Raw genomic sequence first — 17,979 nt, 5'->3', positions numbered from 1 at the left:
TTTTTTCTTGTTTTTCTCCTTTTTCTGACACTTAGGGTTTTAGCTGGTTTCTTTGTTGGGCTTTACTACCATGGAAACAAGAAAACATTAATCTAAACAGACGTAGGGACAAAATGCATACAGCTTCAGTAAATGAAAACTGCTTACTCATTGGGCATGGCAGTTGCTCATACCCTTAATCCCAGCACTTGGGAATAGGACGCAGACAGATCTTTGAGTTCAAGGCCAGCCTGGTCTACAAAATGAGTTCTAGAATATCTAGGGATGACAACAGAGAACTCTGTCTGGGAGGGAAAAAGAGAAAGAAGAAAAGAAAATAAAATCCTGAAATACTAGACAAGAAAACTAATACAAACTATGGTGCTTCCTTTTGGTTTAGTTTGGTTTTCTGAGACAAGGTTTCTCTGTGTAGGCCTAGCTGTCCTGAAACTCCCTCTGTAGTCCAAGTAAGCCTCAAACTCATACAGAATCACCCACCTCTGCCTCCCAAGTGCTGGGATTGAAGATATATGCCAACATATCGAGCTCACTATGGTGTTTCTTATGCCCAGTCAGCTTATGACCAGGTTTTTGTGGTTCATGGCCAGTTTCCTACTTGCTTTTATTAGCTAAAAACCTGGAGATGTGTCATTGAGAAAAGTTTTTAAGATTAAAGTTTAGGTGGTTAAGAGATGCTCTCCCAAAGGACGTGGACTTAATTCCTATCACCCACGTGACAGCTCACAACTGTCTATACAATTCCAGTTCCAGGGGGCCTGACATTTTCATAGAGACATACAGGCAGCAAAACATCCATTCACATAAAATGCTAATCTTTTTATTTAAAGTTGTAGTCTGCTGTTGCATGTTGATAGCATTGGCTGTCAAACCTAAGGGGCCTTGTATTTTAGTTGAGCACTCTTAACATTCCTGAATCTCTGGATTTTTCCATCCCTGCTCCATGTTTGACTTAATGTAGTCTCTTTATGTGAACACGCTAGTTTGTTACCTTGATTAAGGGGAGATTTTCCAGGTTTTTTAATTTATAAACATCTTACTGAAAATTGTTTATATATTAGTTTTTTAATTAGATATACATTAGCTATAAACAGGGATAGAGCTGTGCTTGACTCTTTGTTCCCCTGGGATAGATCTGTGGGTGATACATTCTTTGCTCCCTGTGGTATAAAGCATTGTGGTCTCATGTTTTTTTCATATTTCAGTTGGTCAGCTTTAAACTGTTACTTCTGTTAAAATACTTTCTGGTACAGTGTGTTGTCTGTTGTGCTCTTTAGTTCTGTACAACCTCTTATAAATTCATGATAGAGCTGTTTTTTCTTATACTTTTGTATCAGTAACTTTGCAGCTGGTGTCCCAAGGCTGTATCTGCTGTTGTCCTATGGCAAAATTGATTTGCTGATGCATAGCCCACGGCTTCATAGACCTCTGTGGTCTCCCATGAGTCCTCTTGATTCTCTTATTTTATTTGGTCCAAAGGGGGTGTTGTCTTAGCAAAGTAATCACATACAACATTAGCACAGCACTCCCTACTTTAAGGGTGGTCTGCATCCCTAGCATCAAATCAAACATAGGAACTGGAGCAGCAGGTGTATAGTGGGGGTGATTGGGTTTACCTTTATGCCAAGAATAGTGAGAAGAAAATGTGTTATATATACCAGAATGCAGACTTGTTTTTTTTTTTGTTTTGTTTTGTTTTGTTTTGGTTTTTTGCCCTGTGAATATAGATAATGCTGAGTTTGCAACAGAGAGCGCAGAAACGAGCAAGCTACATCTTGCGACTTGATGAGATCAGTCCTTGGTTGGCTGCCATGACTAACACTGAAATTGCACTCCCTGGAGAAGTCTCTGCCAGAGACACTGTGACAATTCACAGTGTGGGTGGAACTATCACTATCTTACCAACTAAAACCAAGCCCAAGAAACTCCTCTTTCTTGGATCAGATGGAAAGAGCTATCCTTACCTTTTCAAAGGTAGAGCTAAAACTAAGTTGTATTTTTAAGACAAGCGTGTGACTGTTAATGGTATGTGTGTCCATGTGAGTGTGCATGCATATTAGGATAGGACTGCTGTAGATGAAATTCTGTATTGTGTCCTATGTGATTTTGAATGATTGGTTGGCTGCATGTCACAATGTTTCACTCTGCATCTTGCTTATGAACTTATATAACCAGATCAACTGAGTACAACTCAGTGTTAAAAACTAGTTCTAAATACCATCAAATTCAACTTGCTGTTGTTCTGCAGTCTGCCTACTGTGTTCATGCTAACTGAAAATGTAAGAAGTAGTGTACTCCCACATACATTTGTCACTTATCATGCTAATTTTGATTTTGAATTCATAGGTCTAGAAGATTTGCATCTGGATGAGAGAATCATGCAGTTTTTATCTATTGTGAATACTATGTTTGCTACAATTAATCGGCAGGAAACACCCCGATTCCATGCACGGCACTATTCTGTAACACCACTGGGGACGAGATCGGGGCTGATCCAGTGGGTGGATGGAGCCACACCATTGTTCGGGCTTTACAAACGATGGCAACAGCGGGAGGCTGCCTTACAAGCACAAAAGGTTTGATAAAATTCAAGCCCACTGTGTTCTTACTGGACTATGTATGAACAAGTGTGTATCAGGGCAATCTTAGTGACTGTGTGATGTGTGACATATGTATATGCAAATAATGGGTTAGAGTAGGCAAGAGTTGATGCCCTTACTAAGTGGTGGTGAGGAACACTTTCTTGAAAAGTAGTTTTAAAACATATGTAGTTGCTAATTGCTCAGAAGTTTGATATTTCACATCTTAAATGCTCTTAAGAGTTTTGAGTTAAATTTATAAATAAAATGCTTTGAAACCTAGCTTGTTTTCAATATTTAAATAAGAACATTGACTTATTGGTCACTATTGTACCTTTTTTGTACCTTCCTGTGAATTTTTTTTTTTTTTTTTTTTTTTTGTTCTTTTTTTCGGAGCTGGGGACCGAACCCAGGGCCTTGCGCTTCCTAGGCAAGCGCTCTACCACTGAGCTAAATCCCCAACCCCTATAATAAATGGATCCATCTTTTTTTTTTTTTTTTTTTTTTGGTTCTTTTTTTCGGAGCTGGGGACCGAACCCAGGGCCTTGCGCTTCCTAGGTAAGCGCTCTACCACTGAGCTAAATCCCCAGCCCCACCTGTGAATTTTAAAATTTGAATTTAGTCAACTACCTGTGAAATTTATATGTGAAGCAGCAGAACTGAGTAGGAGGTCAAGGTCTAGCCAAGGACATTGTACAGGCAGTTAGTAAAAAAGCTGATGGAGCTTGAAAAGAATCCTGCTTCTCTTCATTTTTCAATGTATTTTTGTTGCGCTTGGGAATCTAATTCCATGGCCCCAAGAATGCCAGACATTCCTGTACCTTCAGCCTGGGAAGCTAAGTTTCAAAAGCAAGCAGGAATCTATAATCCAGTTATCAAAGAATAAGTTAAAGAGCTTAAGGAGCTGTCCTGACTTTGTGGAGCATGTTTCTTAATAGCTATGTTTATTTCATACTGAGTAAATCATCAGTGAAGAATGAAAATATGCACTAGTGGATTATGCCTTTAAAAGTGAATTGCGAGGGTTGGGGATTTAGCTCAGTGGTAGAGTGCTTGCCTAGCAAGCGCAAGGCCCTGGGTTCGGTCCCCAGCTCCGGAAAAAAAAAAGGTGAATTGCGTTATAAATTATAGATTGGATTTTAAGTTGGACCTCAAGGAACCTTAGGGAGAATCCAATCTTTAAACAGACTCAGTCACAAGAAAGGCAAGATAAATAGTCCAGAAGAATTTTACTTTTGATTTTGCTTTGTTTTTTAAATATAAAATGTAGCCAGTCAAGTAGAGAATGCTATGAAAAAAAAATCAGTTTTAAAAAAAATACTTTATAGTTTTTGTCTTTCCTTAAGTAAAATTAATCTTTTCTTTTAAAAAAAAATTTTAAGGCCCAAGATTCCTACCAGACTCCTCAGAATCCCAGCATTGTACCGCGTCCTAGTGAACTTTACTATAGTAAAATTGGTCCTGCTTTGAAAACAGTTGGCCTTAGCCTGGATGTGTCAAGGAGGGATTGGCCCCTCCATGTGATGAAGGCAGTGTTGGAGGAGTTAATGGAGGCCACACCCCCAAACCTTCTGGCCAAAGAACTCTGGTCATCTTGCACCACTCCCGATGAGTGGTGGAGAGTCACACAGGTATGCAGCAGGTGGGGTTAGGTGTCACCAATATTACCTGACTTTGATCAGATTTCTCTTTGTTAGTCTTTCTCGTCTCTCTCCCTCCTTCCAGACCTTGCAGTCAATTCCTATACTTGAGAGTTAGACAGGTGTGGCAGTGGTTGTTAGGGAAGGGTAGTGGGGAATGATGGGTAAAATTAAAAAGTAAATATGAAAAGAGCTGAAGTTTATAGATCTCAACACTCAGGAGGCAGAGGCAGGCAGATATCTGTTAAAGGCCAGCCTGGTCTCCATAGTTCCAGACCAGCCTGTCTAGGGGGAAAACAAAACAGAAACTATCCACATTATTCTTGAACCTGGAGAGGGGCCTTAGAGTCTAAGAGTATGTACTACTCTTTCAGAGGACCCAAGTTTGGTTCCATCACCCATATCTGGGAGTTCACATTTGCCTGTTAGTTTGGCTCTGAGGGATTCAATGCCTTTTTAAATGGCCTTCTCTGGACTGCACCAGTGTACACCTGTCTGTTCACATAGACACATAATTAAAAATTGAACAAATTGTCTTTAGCAACAATAACTTCCCCCCGCCCCCAAGCATTCATGATACTCCTTAAATCTCAATGTTAAATGCTCCTTATATTACAGAGCCTGGGTAGCCATGTGCAGCAGTCTTAAGGAGTGTTTTGTGTGATTATTAGTTTATTTTGGAACAAGGGAGTAGGATTATAGAGTTGTATTGACCCGAGATCATCTAGTGCCTGTTGGAGGAAGATTGGCCCGTGATGCTTACCTGCTTCCTTCTCCTTAGTCCTATGCAAGATCCACCGCTGTCATGTCTATGGTTGGCTACATAATTGGCCTTGGAGACAGACATCTGGATAACGTCCTCATAGATATGACAACTGGAGAAGTAGTTCACATAGATTATAATGTTTGCTTTGAAAAAGGTAAGATGAAATGGACTTCTACATTTATTTGAAGGTCAGGCTATTTTGGTGTTAAGGGCAAAAATAAAATGATTTGTCTTTTTAAGGTAAAAGCCTTAGAGTTCCTGAGAAAGTGCCTTTTCGAATGACACAAAACATTGAAACAGCACTGGGTGTAACTGGAGTAGAAGGTGTTTTTAGGCTTTCCTGTGAGCAGGTATGCCTTTCTTCTTCTATTATGTAGTGTGACTGTTTAAGGAGCAAAATCCGTGGGAGGAAGTCATAAAACATTTTCATATGGAAACTTGTGTTGACTTTACTGAAATCACTTGTAAAAATAGGTTCTCCACATCATGCGACGAGGCCGAGAGACTCTGCTGACACTCTTGGAGGCTTTTGTGTATGACCCACTGGTGGACTGGACAGCCGGCGGTGAGGCTGGGTTTGCAGGTGCTGTCTATGGTGGAGGTGGCCAACAGGCCGAGAGCAAGCAGAGTAAGCGAGAGATGGAGCGTGAGATTACCCGCAGCCTCTTTTCTTCCAGAGTTGCTGAGATTAAGGTGAAGCCCAAAGATGTTATGTTACTCACTGTGTCAGCTTTTTAACAGAGCAGATGTTGAGTATGTTAGGGCTTTTCTGGGTATGAGGAATCCTTGTCATCTCTGTTAGACTGCCCTCTCACACAGACACATTCACACTCCTTTGAGTTATACCAGTGAACATTTTAAGTGGCTAATATAATAACTGAATAGCTTTTCCTCCCTTTCAGTAGTCAGAGATCTCAGACTTACTTCCTGTAGCCTGTGAATCTGTTCACTTAATGGCAGTGTATATGTAAATATTGATTGTCAAAGGTAGTACAAATCAATTTCTTAGTTGGAATTTTAGGTAAAGCAGTCCACCTAGATGTACCCTTATTTACTACCGTTCCTGATCGCAACCCTCTTCCAGGTGAACTGGTTTAAGAACCGGGATGAGATGCTAGTTGTGCTTCCCAAGCTGGACAGCAGCTTAGATGAATACCTAAGCCTGCAGGAGCAGCTGACAGATGTTGAAAAGCTGCAGGGCAAACTGCTGGAGGAAATAGAGTTTCTAGAAGGAGCTGAAGGAGTGGATCATCCATCTCGCACTCTGCAACACAGGTTGAAAATAATAATTGATTTGTGTTTCTTGATATGACTGTTACAGAGAAGTTTTGTATTTTGTGTAAACACTCTCAGTTTGAACTAGAATTTTCAGCAACTTGGCATGAATTCTGTTAATGGCCATGATTTCAAAGTACAGATACTTGTCTCTTACTTTTATTTTATTGTAGTTAATTCTGTGACTTTATTGGACAGAATTGTATATATACTGAGTGAGAGCACTTAGATTTAGAAAACCTAGGTTTTTCTCTGCTTGGTTTTCTCTCTGCTTGTGTGTGATGAGTCTTTTATTCATTTATGCTGTAGCAGTTACCTACTTCCTTGAGTTTAAAAATAAAGCATACAGGAACCAGAGAGATGGCTTAGCAGTTAACAACACTGGCTGATCGTGCCAAGGATCTGCGTTCAGTTCCCAACACACACATGCTGTCTCCCATCTATAAATTCAGTTTCAGGTGCTCTAGTCCTCTCCTCCCTTCCCCGGGCTCCTTCACATAAACTTCATGTAGTCATACACAGACATGAAAGTAATAAGTAAATAAAACTTTTAAAAACATACAGGACACAGCAGGTAACCAGTTGTTGAATATGTGCGCCTACCATTGCTAGAGGCTTTTAGTCTATAAAGATTTTTCTTCAAGAAATCTCAGACTCAGCATACCATTACTGTTTATTTGAAATGTTTTGAGCATAGTTGAAAGAATTGCAGGGTTGGAACAAACTAGAACAAGGGGACATTTGAACAGTGCCCTTGAGATTCAAAAGGAGCTATCTAGTCTAAATATTTAAAATGACCAGCCTTTTCTAGATAGAAGAAAGAGCTACAAATGACCTTTGGTTTTGGTTTCCTGATTAGATATTCTGAGCATACTCAACTACAGACCCAGCAAAGAGCTGTTCAGGAAGCAATCCAGGTGAAGCTGAATGAGTTTGAACAATGGATAACACATTATCAGGCTGCATTCAATAACTTAGAAGCAACTCAGCTTGCAAGTTTGCTTCAAGAGATAAGCACACAAATGGACCTTGGTATGTGAGCATGTGGATTCTGTCATTGTATGTTTGAGAGGATGGGAGTCTAATTTTTGAGTCTTAAAATTGAGTCTGCTTTCAATGACTACTGACTTGAAATGGTTTCATTGTGTCTGTCTTTGCTACAAGGTCCCCCAAGCTATGTTCCAGCAACAGCTTTTCTACAGAATGCTGGCCAAGCACACCTCATCAGCCAGTGTGAGCAGCTAGAGGGGGAAGTTGGTACTCTGCTGCAGCAGAGGCGCTCTGTGCTCCGTGGCTGTCTGGAACAGCTGCATCACTATGCAACTGTCGCTCTGCAGTATCCGAAAGCAATATTCCAGAAACATCGAATTGAACAGTGGAAGGCCTGGATGGAAGAGCTCATCTGCAACACCACAGTAGAACGCTGCCAAGAACTCTATAGGAAGTGAGTTGAAGGCATCTCATTCTCTTCATTTCACACTGAGGGAAGCAGGGTTGTGTTGTAAGTTGCTGTCTTAGTTAGAACTTTTTTCTGTTGCTGTGATAAAGACCATAAACAGAGCAATTTAGGGAAGAAGTGGTTAATTTACCATGTATAGTCTAGCATGAAGGAAAGCGAGGGGAGAAACTCCAGGCAGCAAACCTGGAGGCAGGAACTGATGCAGAAACTATGCAGTAAGTAGTCTTCCTAACCTGCTCAGCCTGCATTTTCATACAACTCATCCACCTGCCCATGGGCTGTGCTCTCCCCCATTAATCATTCATTAAGAAAATACCCTCCACACCTGCTTATAGGCAGGCAATCTGGTGGAGGCATTTTCTTAGGTAAAATTCTTCCTAAGTATGTTGAGGTTTGTGCCAAGTTGACAAAATGAGCTGGCGCAGTTGCATTTGCCTTTTATTTTTTATGAAAAATGGTTGATAGATGAAAGTTGAATGAAGTTCCTTTTGTTACTTTGTTGTTTGCTTTTGAGAAAGCCTGTCCTATGTCACCTTACCAAGTAGCCGAGATTACAGAATTGTGCCATCACTCCCAGATATCTTGGTGTGTAAGAGGATGCTTATTGCAAGTTTGAAGCCAGCCTTGTCCAGTAGGCACTGACTCAAACTACTCAGGACTTGGGTGTGATTCAGTGTTACATATATGGAATTTGCAATGCTGAAGACTCCATTCCTGTAGTACTTCAGAGGAAGAAAGAGGATGTTAATGTGAACTCATTCAAGGTTTCTCTTGTAAGACACTGTTTCTCCTAATTAGTAGATGAAGATGTTTACATGGTAGGATTGTTTAAGGAAGTTATCTGCCATTGATTGCATCTTATGAAATAGCTTATGTTCTTGAGACTTTTCTAAAATGCAGGTAATGATTTTTATTTTTTTGAGAATAAAATGCAATTTTCTGATTGTACACTGTGAATGTTATTTATATGTAGGGATATATTAATATAAGCAAGCACCTGCTTTATTTTTATAGATATGAGATGCAGTATGCTCCTCAGCCCCCTCCAACAGTCTGTCAGTTCATTACTGCCACTGAAATGACCCTTCAGCGGTATGCAGCAGACATAAACAGCAGACTTATTAGACAAGTGGAACGCTTGAAGCAAGAAGCTGTCACTGTGCCAGTTTGTGAGGATCAGTTGAAAGAAATTGAGCGTTGCATTAAAGTTTTTCTTCATGAGAATGGAGAAGAAGGATCTCTGAGTCTAGCAAGTGTCATTATTTCTGCCCTTTGTACTCTTACAAGGTGAGCTAGTATGCTTCATGCTAGATCATCTTATTGTCTTCATGTGTTTTATTTTAATTCCAGATTTAAAACACTATTAGTTTTGACCAGTGTTATTCACTTTCCTTGAGAATTGAAGTCTTCTCTTGTCTCTGCGCACTCAAATTTGTTTTCATTGCCCACATAGGCGCAACCTTATGATGGAAGGTGCAGCTTCAAGTGCTGGAGAGCAGCTGGTTGATCTGACATCCAGAGATGGAGCCTGGTTCCTAGAGGAGCTGTGTAGTATGAGTGGAAATGTCACCTGCTTGGTGCAGTTACTGAAGCAGTGCCACCTGGTACCACAGGACTTGGATATTCCCAACCCAGTGGAAGCATCTGAGGCTGTTCATTTAGCCAATGGAGTGTATACATCTCTGCAGGTGAACACTTTGAAGTGGTTGGGAATCTAGCTCAATTGGTAGAGTGGTTGCTTAGCATGCATGAGGCCTTAAGTTTGATCCAGAGACACATAACCAAGAGTAGTGTCACCTGCCGTAATCCTGGCAGTAGAGTCAGGAAAAAGTTCAAGGTCATCCTCAGCTGTAAGACCCAGTTTTAAAACAACAATCCAGCAGCAAAACAGATTACCAGACAGTGGGGGACGTTCCTCCACTTTTTGGCCCCAAGTTTTCTATGTTGAGGTTAGATTTTAAACAGTCTTGCTTAGGTTCTTAATATGCAGAGCAGTTTGAGTGTTGAATGTTACTCATGCAGTTATTTAAAATGTTAAATGTAGCTATGACTACTTGTGTGCATAAAGCAGGTATTGGTATGAAGTTTGTAATTAATTTGACTGTTCATTGTTGCTTGAGCAGTCATTTAAAGTAAGGGTCAGGGGCTAGAGAATTGGACTGACGACTTTCCATGGCTTCTTCCTGTTAGAGATTAATTTTAATGTTTTGATTAAGTGTGCCTAAACACTAAAGGTCCTTGTCCCTAATTGGTTTTTGTTCAATCAATAAAGATGCCAGTGGCTAATGGCTGGGCAAAGATGTAGGGTGGGACCCTTAGAGTTGTGTGGGCTAGGATGCACAGGGGAAGAAGAAAGATTGCCATGAAGCAGTGGGACAGGAGATAAAGCCAACAAGCCATGCAAGAATTAGGGTAAGTGGCCACTGGCCCATTAGGGCTCAGTTAGCGGGAGAAGGTTTAGGAGTGCCCAGCCTTTGAGGTAGCTAAGACATTTTAAAATTAACTGGTGCGTGCTATGTGCGCATAGGTACGATCTGCAGGGAGCCAAAAGTGGTATAGCCAGGCTCACCACTCCATGTAGCACATAGACATGTTGAAGCAAAATACTCATAGACATAAAAATAATAAAAATCTAAGCATCAGAGTATGGCCTCATGTAGGTTGGGGTTTGTTGTTGGTTTTTTTTTTTTTTTGGGGGGGGGTTTGATCGTGATTTTGTGTGTGTGTGTGGGGGGGGTTTCCCTCCCTCCACCACCCCTCCCCCCTTTTCTTTTTTAAAGATAAGGTCTTATTATGGAGCTCTGGCTGGTTCCTGGATCTCACCAGTGGTCCATGCTGGCCTCTGCCTCCATGGGCTGGGATTAAAGATATGCCATCATATGCAGCCTAGTTTTGTTTTTAAACTTTGGGCTTTTTGGACACAGCATTTCTTTTTGTAGCCCTGGCTAGTGTGGAATTTGCTGTGTGGTACAGGCTACTATTAAATTTATGGCAACCCTTAAACTTGAAGCAGTCCCTCAGGCTCTGCTTCCTGAGAGCTACGGTTATAGGCTTGTGTCACTATGCCCTGTTTGACTTGGGTTTCAGTTCTAGGACTGTATTATGGAATGTATTAGCAAGAACATTAATATATATATATATATTTTTTTTTTCTTTTTGTAGGAATTAAATTCAAATTTCCGGCAAATCATATTCCCAGAAGCTCTTAGATGTTTAATGAAGGGGGAGTGCACTTTAGAAAGTATGCTACATGAACTAGACAGTCTCATCGAGCAGACTACTGATGGAGTTCCTCTGCAGACTCTGGTGGAGTCGCTTCAAGCCTACTTAAGAAACACAGCCATGGGACTTGAAGAAGAAACTCATGCTCATTATATTGATGTTGCCAGGTAAATGTGTTAGCCAGCTATGTTATCTTTCAGCAAAAAAGAAGAGATGGCCAATCAGCAATAGTGACACATGCCTGAGATACCAGGGCTTTGGAGACTTAGGCAAGAACATGGCGAGTTTGAGCCATCCTCTCATAAAGAGAGAGGTGGTAGGAATTAGGAGGTAACCAGGTAATGAGATTCTCAGCTCTAACCTAATTAAATTTATTTTTAATTTTTAGGGCAAATCTGATCTGATGAATGTTTATGGTTAAATAAAAAACCACAACAACATAAGTCCATTACTTGATTACAGTTTTCCTAGAGATTGTCTGCAGTCTTGTGCAAGCTCATCTTTAGTCTGACCTTAGTGCGTGCTTTCTCACAATAGCAGTGTCATGAAATGGGCAGTGGGGAAGTCATGGAATGTGCTTGTATTTCACTAGTAACATACACACCTCTTTGAATGTTTATGCCTGTTAGTTGCTTATGCAGTTCTTTGTTGTACATATAACTACTCTTTTGTTGCCATGACTGCCCGTGTGTACATGAGGTTCAGTATGTGTATATGGGGGGGTTATTTTTTGTGGGGGTTGTCGGTGGGGTGGGGAGCATGCGCACTTGATGGGAGGGGTCACTTGCCACAGTGCATATGTGGACAGAGAACAGCTTTATAGAGTCTTTTGTGCTCCTGCTTTTATATGGATTCTTGGAATACAACTTAGGTTGTAAGGCTTCTGTGACAAGTACCTTTACCCACTGACCCTTCTTGTCAGCTCTCGGTGTATGTTTTTAAGCCATGAATGTATCTGAGGTAGTTAACTTGGCTAATTAAATGTGTACCCCACTTCAAGCAAACAGTTTTAATTTAGTTTATAGTTAGGTTTGGGAGATTAAACATTTTATTCTCCTTTAATCCCAAAAAGCATTTTGACTTTGGAAACTTTCGGGATTGCATAGCTCTGTAGACATACATTGTAGCCATGACAAGCCCTTAGAGACTGAGGATCACTTTCTTTGTCATTCTAGTATTTGTTTACTATAGAAAATATAACTGAGGGTACAAATACTGGCCACCGGATTTCCTCAAATGGAAAATCACAAGTAGAGAGAAGGGGGTAGTGAAGGACTTGTTTCCACATGTGAAGTCATCTGGCCTGCTTGTTCTGGTTTAAGCTCTGTTCCTTGTTATTTTGTTAGGTGTTTTGGGGGAGGAGCACATGACAGTGTGCACATATAGCGATCAGAGAACTACTTTGTGGAGTCCTGTCTCCATCTTTATTAGGGTCGTGCATTGAACTGAGTCATCAGGCTTGCATAATTTGATAGTAATTGCTTTATCCGTTGTACCCTTTTAACAACCTTCCCTTAGTTCTTTTGAAGTACATTTTTTTCTTAAATAATTCAGGAAACAGAATGTGAATATAAATTTTTCTCTTTCCTTCAACAAAAAGGTAGCAATGGTTCCTTCCTGAATGAGTTCTACATTTCGAAATCCTTTTTTCCCTTTTTAGCTGTAGTTGTGTGTAAGAGTGTAACTAATAGTATAGACACGCACCAGCTCAAAATGGCTTATATAATAGCAGTACCATCATTTCAAGGAACAGTTAAAGTTAGTTTAATCTGTGTATGTTTTACTGAGTTTCAGACCTCCCCTTACTTGATATGTAGGTATGAGTGCTGCTACATGTGTTCATGTATGCACATCAGGAGTTGAAATCAACTGTCTTCTCTTTTGCTCTGCCTTTTTTTTTTTTTTTTTTAATTATAAACCTTTCATTGAACATAGAAAACTTTGATTGGCTATACACAGTATTCCCTTGTCTTGGCTTCCCATTGCATTGTTGGGGTCAAAGGCATATGACATCATGCCTTGCTGTTAATGAGAGTTGTTGGTCTGGAGAGATGGCTCAGCAGTTAAGAGCACTGACTGCTCTTCCAGAGGTCCTGAGTTCGATTCCCAGCAACCACATGGTGACTCACAACCATTTGCAATGGGCTGTTCTCTTCTGAAGTGTCTGAAGACAGCTACAGTGTACTCAGATATAAATAAAATAATCTTTAAAAAAAAAAGACAAAAAAAGAAAGTTGTCATTTGACATGTTCTAAATCATAATATTTTTACGTTTTGAAGTGTACATAATTCAAAACTGTATATACTCCAAATGGCAGGTACCTTGATTACTGTCTAAAGTTGGTTCCAATTACATAGCACCATTGCACCTGACAGTTTTATAGATCTACATTTTGGAATTAGGTTATTCTTAACGTTCTTATATATTATATAGCCATTTCTAAAATGTCCTTCACATTTGGGTAAAATTGAAATCACATAGTTATTACACATTACTCAAACTGAGCTGCTATCATTGATTTCATAATAGAATTGGCACTAATACCATTCTCTCATAGAATTTAACATACTGCTAGCATGTTTCTGTAGACTTTGCATAGAAGTCTCTACGTCTCATGGACTTTTGTATTCCCCAAACAAACTCTCCTTTAGGTGAGGGTTTTAACACCAGTTTCTTTTTCTCTAGAATGCTACATGCTCAATATGGTGAATTAATCCAACCAAGAAATGGTTCAGTTGATGAAACACCAAAAATGTCAGCTGGCCAGATGCTTTTGGTAGCATTTGATGGCATGTTTGCCCAAGTTGAAACTGCTTTTGGCTTATTAGTTGAGAAGGTAAACATTAATTTTTGTTTTATGAAAGGTGCAAGTGCAGTAGTCATTTAATGTGTACAGAGGAAAGTGAATATTCCTTTTTCCCATTTGCATAGTTAAACAAGATGGAGATTCCCGTTGCTTGGAGGAAGATTGACATTATCCGGGAAGCCAGGAGCACCCAGGCCAATTTTTTTGATGATGACAATCACCGGCAGGTGCTAGAAGAGATTTTCTTTTTAAAAAGACTGCAGACAATTAAGGAGTTCTTCAGGCTCTGTGGTACCTTTTCTAAAACATTGTCAGGTAATATTAGCATTCTGGCTTAGGTTGTGTTCATAATACTCTAGAAGGGATCATTTGGAATAGGCTTAATTTAACTGTGCACTTGTGAATTCTCTATTTTTCAGATAAGCAATATTTTATATGATCTTATTTGTTAAGGATCCGTTTTAAGATGACTTTCTTCTCTTTTTTCTTTTCTTAGGATCAAGTTCACTTGAAGATCAGAATACTGTAAATGGACCTGTTCAGATTGTCAATGTGAAAACCCTTTTTAGAAATTCTTGCTTTAGTGAAGACCAAATGGCCAAGCCTATCAAGGCCTTTACAGCTGACTTTGTAAGACAGCTCTTGATAGGACTCCCAAACCAAGCCCTCGGACTCACATTGTGTAGCTTTATCAGTGCCCTGGGCGTAGACATCATTGCTCAGGTAGAGGCAAAGGATTTCGGAGCTGAAAGCAAAGTCTCTGTGGACGATCTGTGTAAGAAAGCTGTGGAGCACAACATCCAGGTTGGGAGATTCTCACAGTTGGTGATGAACAGAGCTACCGTGTTAGCCAGCTCCTATGATACAGCCTGGAAGAAGCATGACCTGGTGCGCAGGCTGGAAACCAGCATTTCTTCCTGTAAGACAAGCTTACAGCGGGTGCAACTGCACATTGCCATGTTCCAGGTTAGCAGTTTGCTGTGTAGTTTGGCTTTCCTTACATAGTTCATGTATGACAGTATAAAGAAAATATGTAAACTGTCTCAGTTGTGCCAAACCAAAGCGAATACTTCCAAGGGTTTTGTGTTTTCTTTGCAATTACTTTTTTTTTTAATTGGTTTTTCTTTTTCTTTTTTTTTAATGGAATATAGTTGGTTTCATGTTTAATACCCTTTGACTTTCTTTTCAGCAGGACTGCATGATAAGCATTTTATATATTTATGTATTAGTGAACAATGAGTACTATTTGTGAATGTAGTTTATAACGGTTATATTTACTCATGATGTAGTCAGGTCCACCGCATGTTGAGTTTATAATTATATTTATCTCTAAATAGGTTTCACTGATGCTCAAAAAATATAGTGCATAGCTTACATAAATCTGCCTTTATTTTGAAAAGTGCTTACAGAAGAAGCCTGTTTTGTTATGTAAGCACAGGCTTTGGGATAAGATAGGTTTGTATTCCAACCAAACCTAGTTCTGATATCCTGCCTGTAGGTTGAGGGTTTTATCCCTTACAGAAGAGGACTTGTGAGGGTTAGGCTGTGAAGATGGGAACAATGTTGTATCTCAGGGGTAGCTTTCTTATTTGTTCTTTTATAAATAGAGACTTTGACATTGTCAAAAGAATGTTAGTTTTCTTGAATCTGTTTTGGCATAAAGAGTGGTTATTTTGTTTTACTTTCGTCAGTGATCAGAAGGACCCATGCTTCCTTCTATTGGCAGTTTCCTCATCACTAGCTACTTTCTTACCACATAAGTTAGGAAAAGTGGTATATTCAGCCCTAATACATTAGTTGTGAATTAATAGTCCTGCTTCTTGCACATTGTCTATGGATTGGAGTAATGTTGCAGTAACTAAACATGAAAATGTTTAGTCTTTGAGATGCCACACAGTTTGGACTTTTTTCTCCTTAGAAATTATCACTGTTGGCTGGGGATATAGTGCACTTATAGTTGGTAATGCATATACAAGGCCCAGGACACCCAACACTGCATAAAGTGAACTGGGTTGTACACTTGTTTAGGCTGTAGGGTCAGAAATTCAAGGTCATCCTTGGCTATATGGCAGGTTTGAGGTCAGCCTTGTACTACATGAGACCTTGTCTACAATAATAGTAATAGTAATTAATGAAAAACAAACACCATGAGTTTAAAAGTGACAGTTAATATTGAGGGAAACTTGTTATAAAAGCTATTTTTAAATCTGGGCACACCTTTAAGCTTTAAGCATAATATATAACTATTGGATTATCATTTAACTGGTGCTAGAAATCAAATCTAAGGCCTTACATATTATGTCAGGCACATCACAAAACTATACCCCTAGCTCCTGTAGAAGTTGTAACCCCTGTGATCCTCAGATCATTAAAAGAAAAAAATTTAAATAGTATATGGAGAGTTCTACTGTGCTATTACTTCTTTCAGTCTCTGTCTAGGCTCCTTGCTAGACATTCCCACCAGACCCCAACCAGACTAAGTTCACTGCATTTTCTTATCTCGAGATTGACCAAGATAAGGGTTGTTTGTTGTTGTTGTTTGAAATGAAGCTCAAACTGACCTGGAACCCATTATCCTCCTTTTTCCATCTCAGAAGTACTGGGATTACAAGTTGTTTTCCACCAGACCTGGAAAGGTCAGTTGTTTTGGGGAGCAGGCAAATCAAATGTACTTATCAGATGGCTAAAGAATTCCTATTTGAATGCCATATATTAGTGATCTGTGAAGTTTACCAGCCTTCTTCCATGTCAGGGAAGTTTTCAGTTAGACCTGACATTTCTTTTATTCTCCCCAATCAATCATCCCTTTATTGCAACTCAATTTCATGTCTTCTTCAGCCATTCATGCAGCTTTTTTCCTTATTTAAAATATCTGAAGTCTTGTTCTACTGCTACTGGTGCTACATTTCTTTTTCTCTTTGAATAGTGGCAACATGAAGACCTCCTTATCAACAGACCACAAGCCATGTCAGTCACCCCACCTCGGTCTGCAATCCTGACCAGCATGAAGAAGAAACTGCATGCTCTCAGTCAGATTGAGACTTCAATCGGGACTGTTCAGGTGTGTCTGACTGTCTTCCTACTAGCACATTCTGTTATAGAAGTATAACTCAACATATCTGTGCCTATCTTCAGCTTCTAAGCCAAGTGAATGTAACACAATCCCTTTTCACTTTCAGTTTTATGTTTTTACTGAAAATTAAGTCCTTTTCACAGTTTTCTATCTCTCCACCTCCCCTCCTTTACAACACTATGCCTTTCTCTCTTAAGAAACAGACGTGTGTTTTGTTTGTTTTGTACTTTCCAAGGCCAAGGACTACTATAGTAACTATTTTACCTGGCTTATTGTGAAACTTGGTTACTTTTTACTTCTGTCCTGTAGATAAAGGATTTAATATGTCCAGTACAGCAGAAAATGTTTCTAAAGGATTGTTGACTATATGCTTTCAGCTCTCTGGTGAAAGCTAAATATTTAGTTAATTTTTTAAAAACAGAAATTGGTCTTGAAGCTGTATATTTGTGTGTATCCTTCATAACTCAGATCTATTGGGTGACATTCTTTTCTGATTATGTAATTTAATTATATATGAAATTCACTACTAACAGTATTTTTTTTTTAAAGATTTATTCATTTATTATATATAAGTACATTGTAGCTGTCTTCAGATACACCAGAAGAGGGCATCGGATCTCTTTACAGATGGTTGTGAGCCACCATGTGGTTGCTGGGAATTGAACTCAGGACCTCTGGAAGAGTAGTCAGGTGCTCTTAACCGCTGAGCCATCTCTCCAGCCCCTAACAGTATTTTTTAAAAAAAGATTTACAAATTTGAAGTGAAACTTTTTGATCTTAGTTCTTTCAAGTTGGCCAGTAGTCTGCCACCTGAGCATGTCTTCCTCTCCTCTCCTCTCCTCTCCTCTCCTCTCCTCTCCTCTCCTCTCCTCTCCTCTCCCCTCCCCTCCCCTCCCCTCCCCTCCCTTCCCCTCCCCTCCCCTCCTCTCCCCTCCCCTCCTCTCCTTTCCTTTCCTTTCCTTTTTCTTGTGGTGAGAATTGAACATAATTCCATGCTTCCTAGGCACGAGTTCTACCTCTCAGCTATGTATATCTCCAACAATGTTTTTATTTTTCAATTTTTATTTATTATTTATTCTCTTTTTTTGGCATAGTGACGACAGGTTCTTAACCTGTAGGCCAGGCTAGCCTGGACCTAGCCAACAGCCCCTGTATTTAATT

At 39.7% G+C, this 17,979-nt stretch overlaps 1 protein-coding gene across 3 annotated transcripts in view; it reads left to right on the top strand.

Annotated features, from left to right (window-relative positions):
• Smg1 (SMG1, nonsense mediated mRNA decay associated PI3K related kinase) overlaps positions 1-17,979 on the top strand; it is a 101,761-nt gene that overhangs the window by 72,271 nt on the left and 11,511 nt on the right. For 2 of the 3 annotated variants that reach the window (NM_001427295.1, XM_039101163.2), the window contains 16 exons: positions 1,725-1,971; positions 2,344-2,573; positions 3,959-4,207; positions 4,998-5,136; positions 5,223-5,332; positions 5,457-5,675; positions 6,067-6,257; positions 7,117-7,289; positions 7,422-7,701; positions 8,731-9,003; positions 9,170-9,404; positions 10,879-11,105; positions 13,625-13,775; positions 13,871-14,060; positions 14,242-14,711; positions 16,672-16,806. In NM_001427295.1, coding sequence (NP_001414224.1) covers positions 1,725-1,971; positions 2,344-2,573; positions 3,959-4,207; positions 4,998-5,136; positions 5,223-5,332; positions 5,457-5,675; positions 6,067-6,257; positions 7,117-7,289; positions 7,422-7,701; positions 8,731-9,003; positions 9,170-9,404; positions 10,879-11,105; positions 13,625-13,775; positions 13,871-14,060; positions 14,242-14,711; positions 16,672-16,806 — 3,519 coding nt within the window. Of the gene's footprint in view, positions 1-1,724; positions 1,972-2,343; positions 2,574-3,958; positions 4,208-4,997; positions 5,137-5,222; positions 5,333-5,456; positions 5,676-6,066; positions 6,258-7,116; positions 7,290-7,421; positions 7,702-8,730; positions 9,004-9,169; positions 9,405-10,878; positions 11,106-13,624; positions 13,776-13,870; positions 14,061-14,241; positions 14,712-16,671; positions 16,807-17,979 lie in introns of those variants that run through there. The other variant, XR_005499398.2, reaches the window with a different exon arrangement.

The sequence above is a fragment of the Rattus norvegicus genome, chromosome 1, assembly GCF_036323735.1.
Source record: "Rattus norvegicus strain BN/NHsdMcwi chromosome 1, GRCr8, whole genome shotgun sequence".
In the NCBI taxonomy this organism is placed as follows: domain Eukaryota; kingdom Metazoa; phylum Chordata; class Mammalia; order Rodentia; family Muridae; genus Rattus; species Rattus norvegicus.
This window is presented reverse-complemented; position numbering and strand designations above follow the sequence as displayed.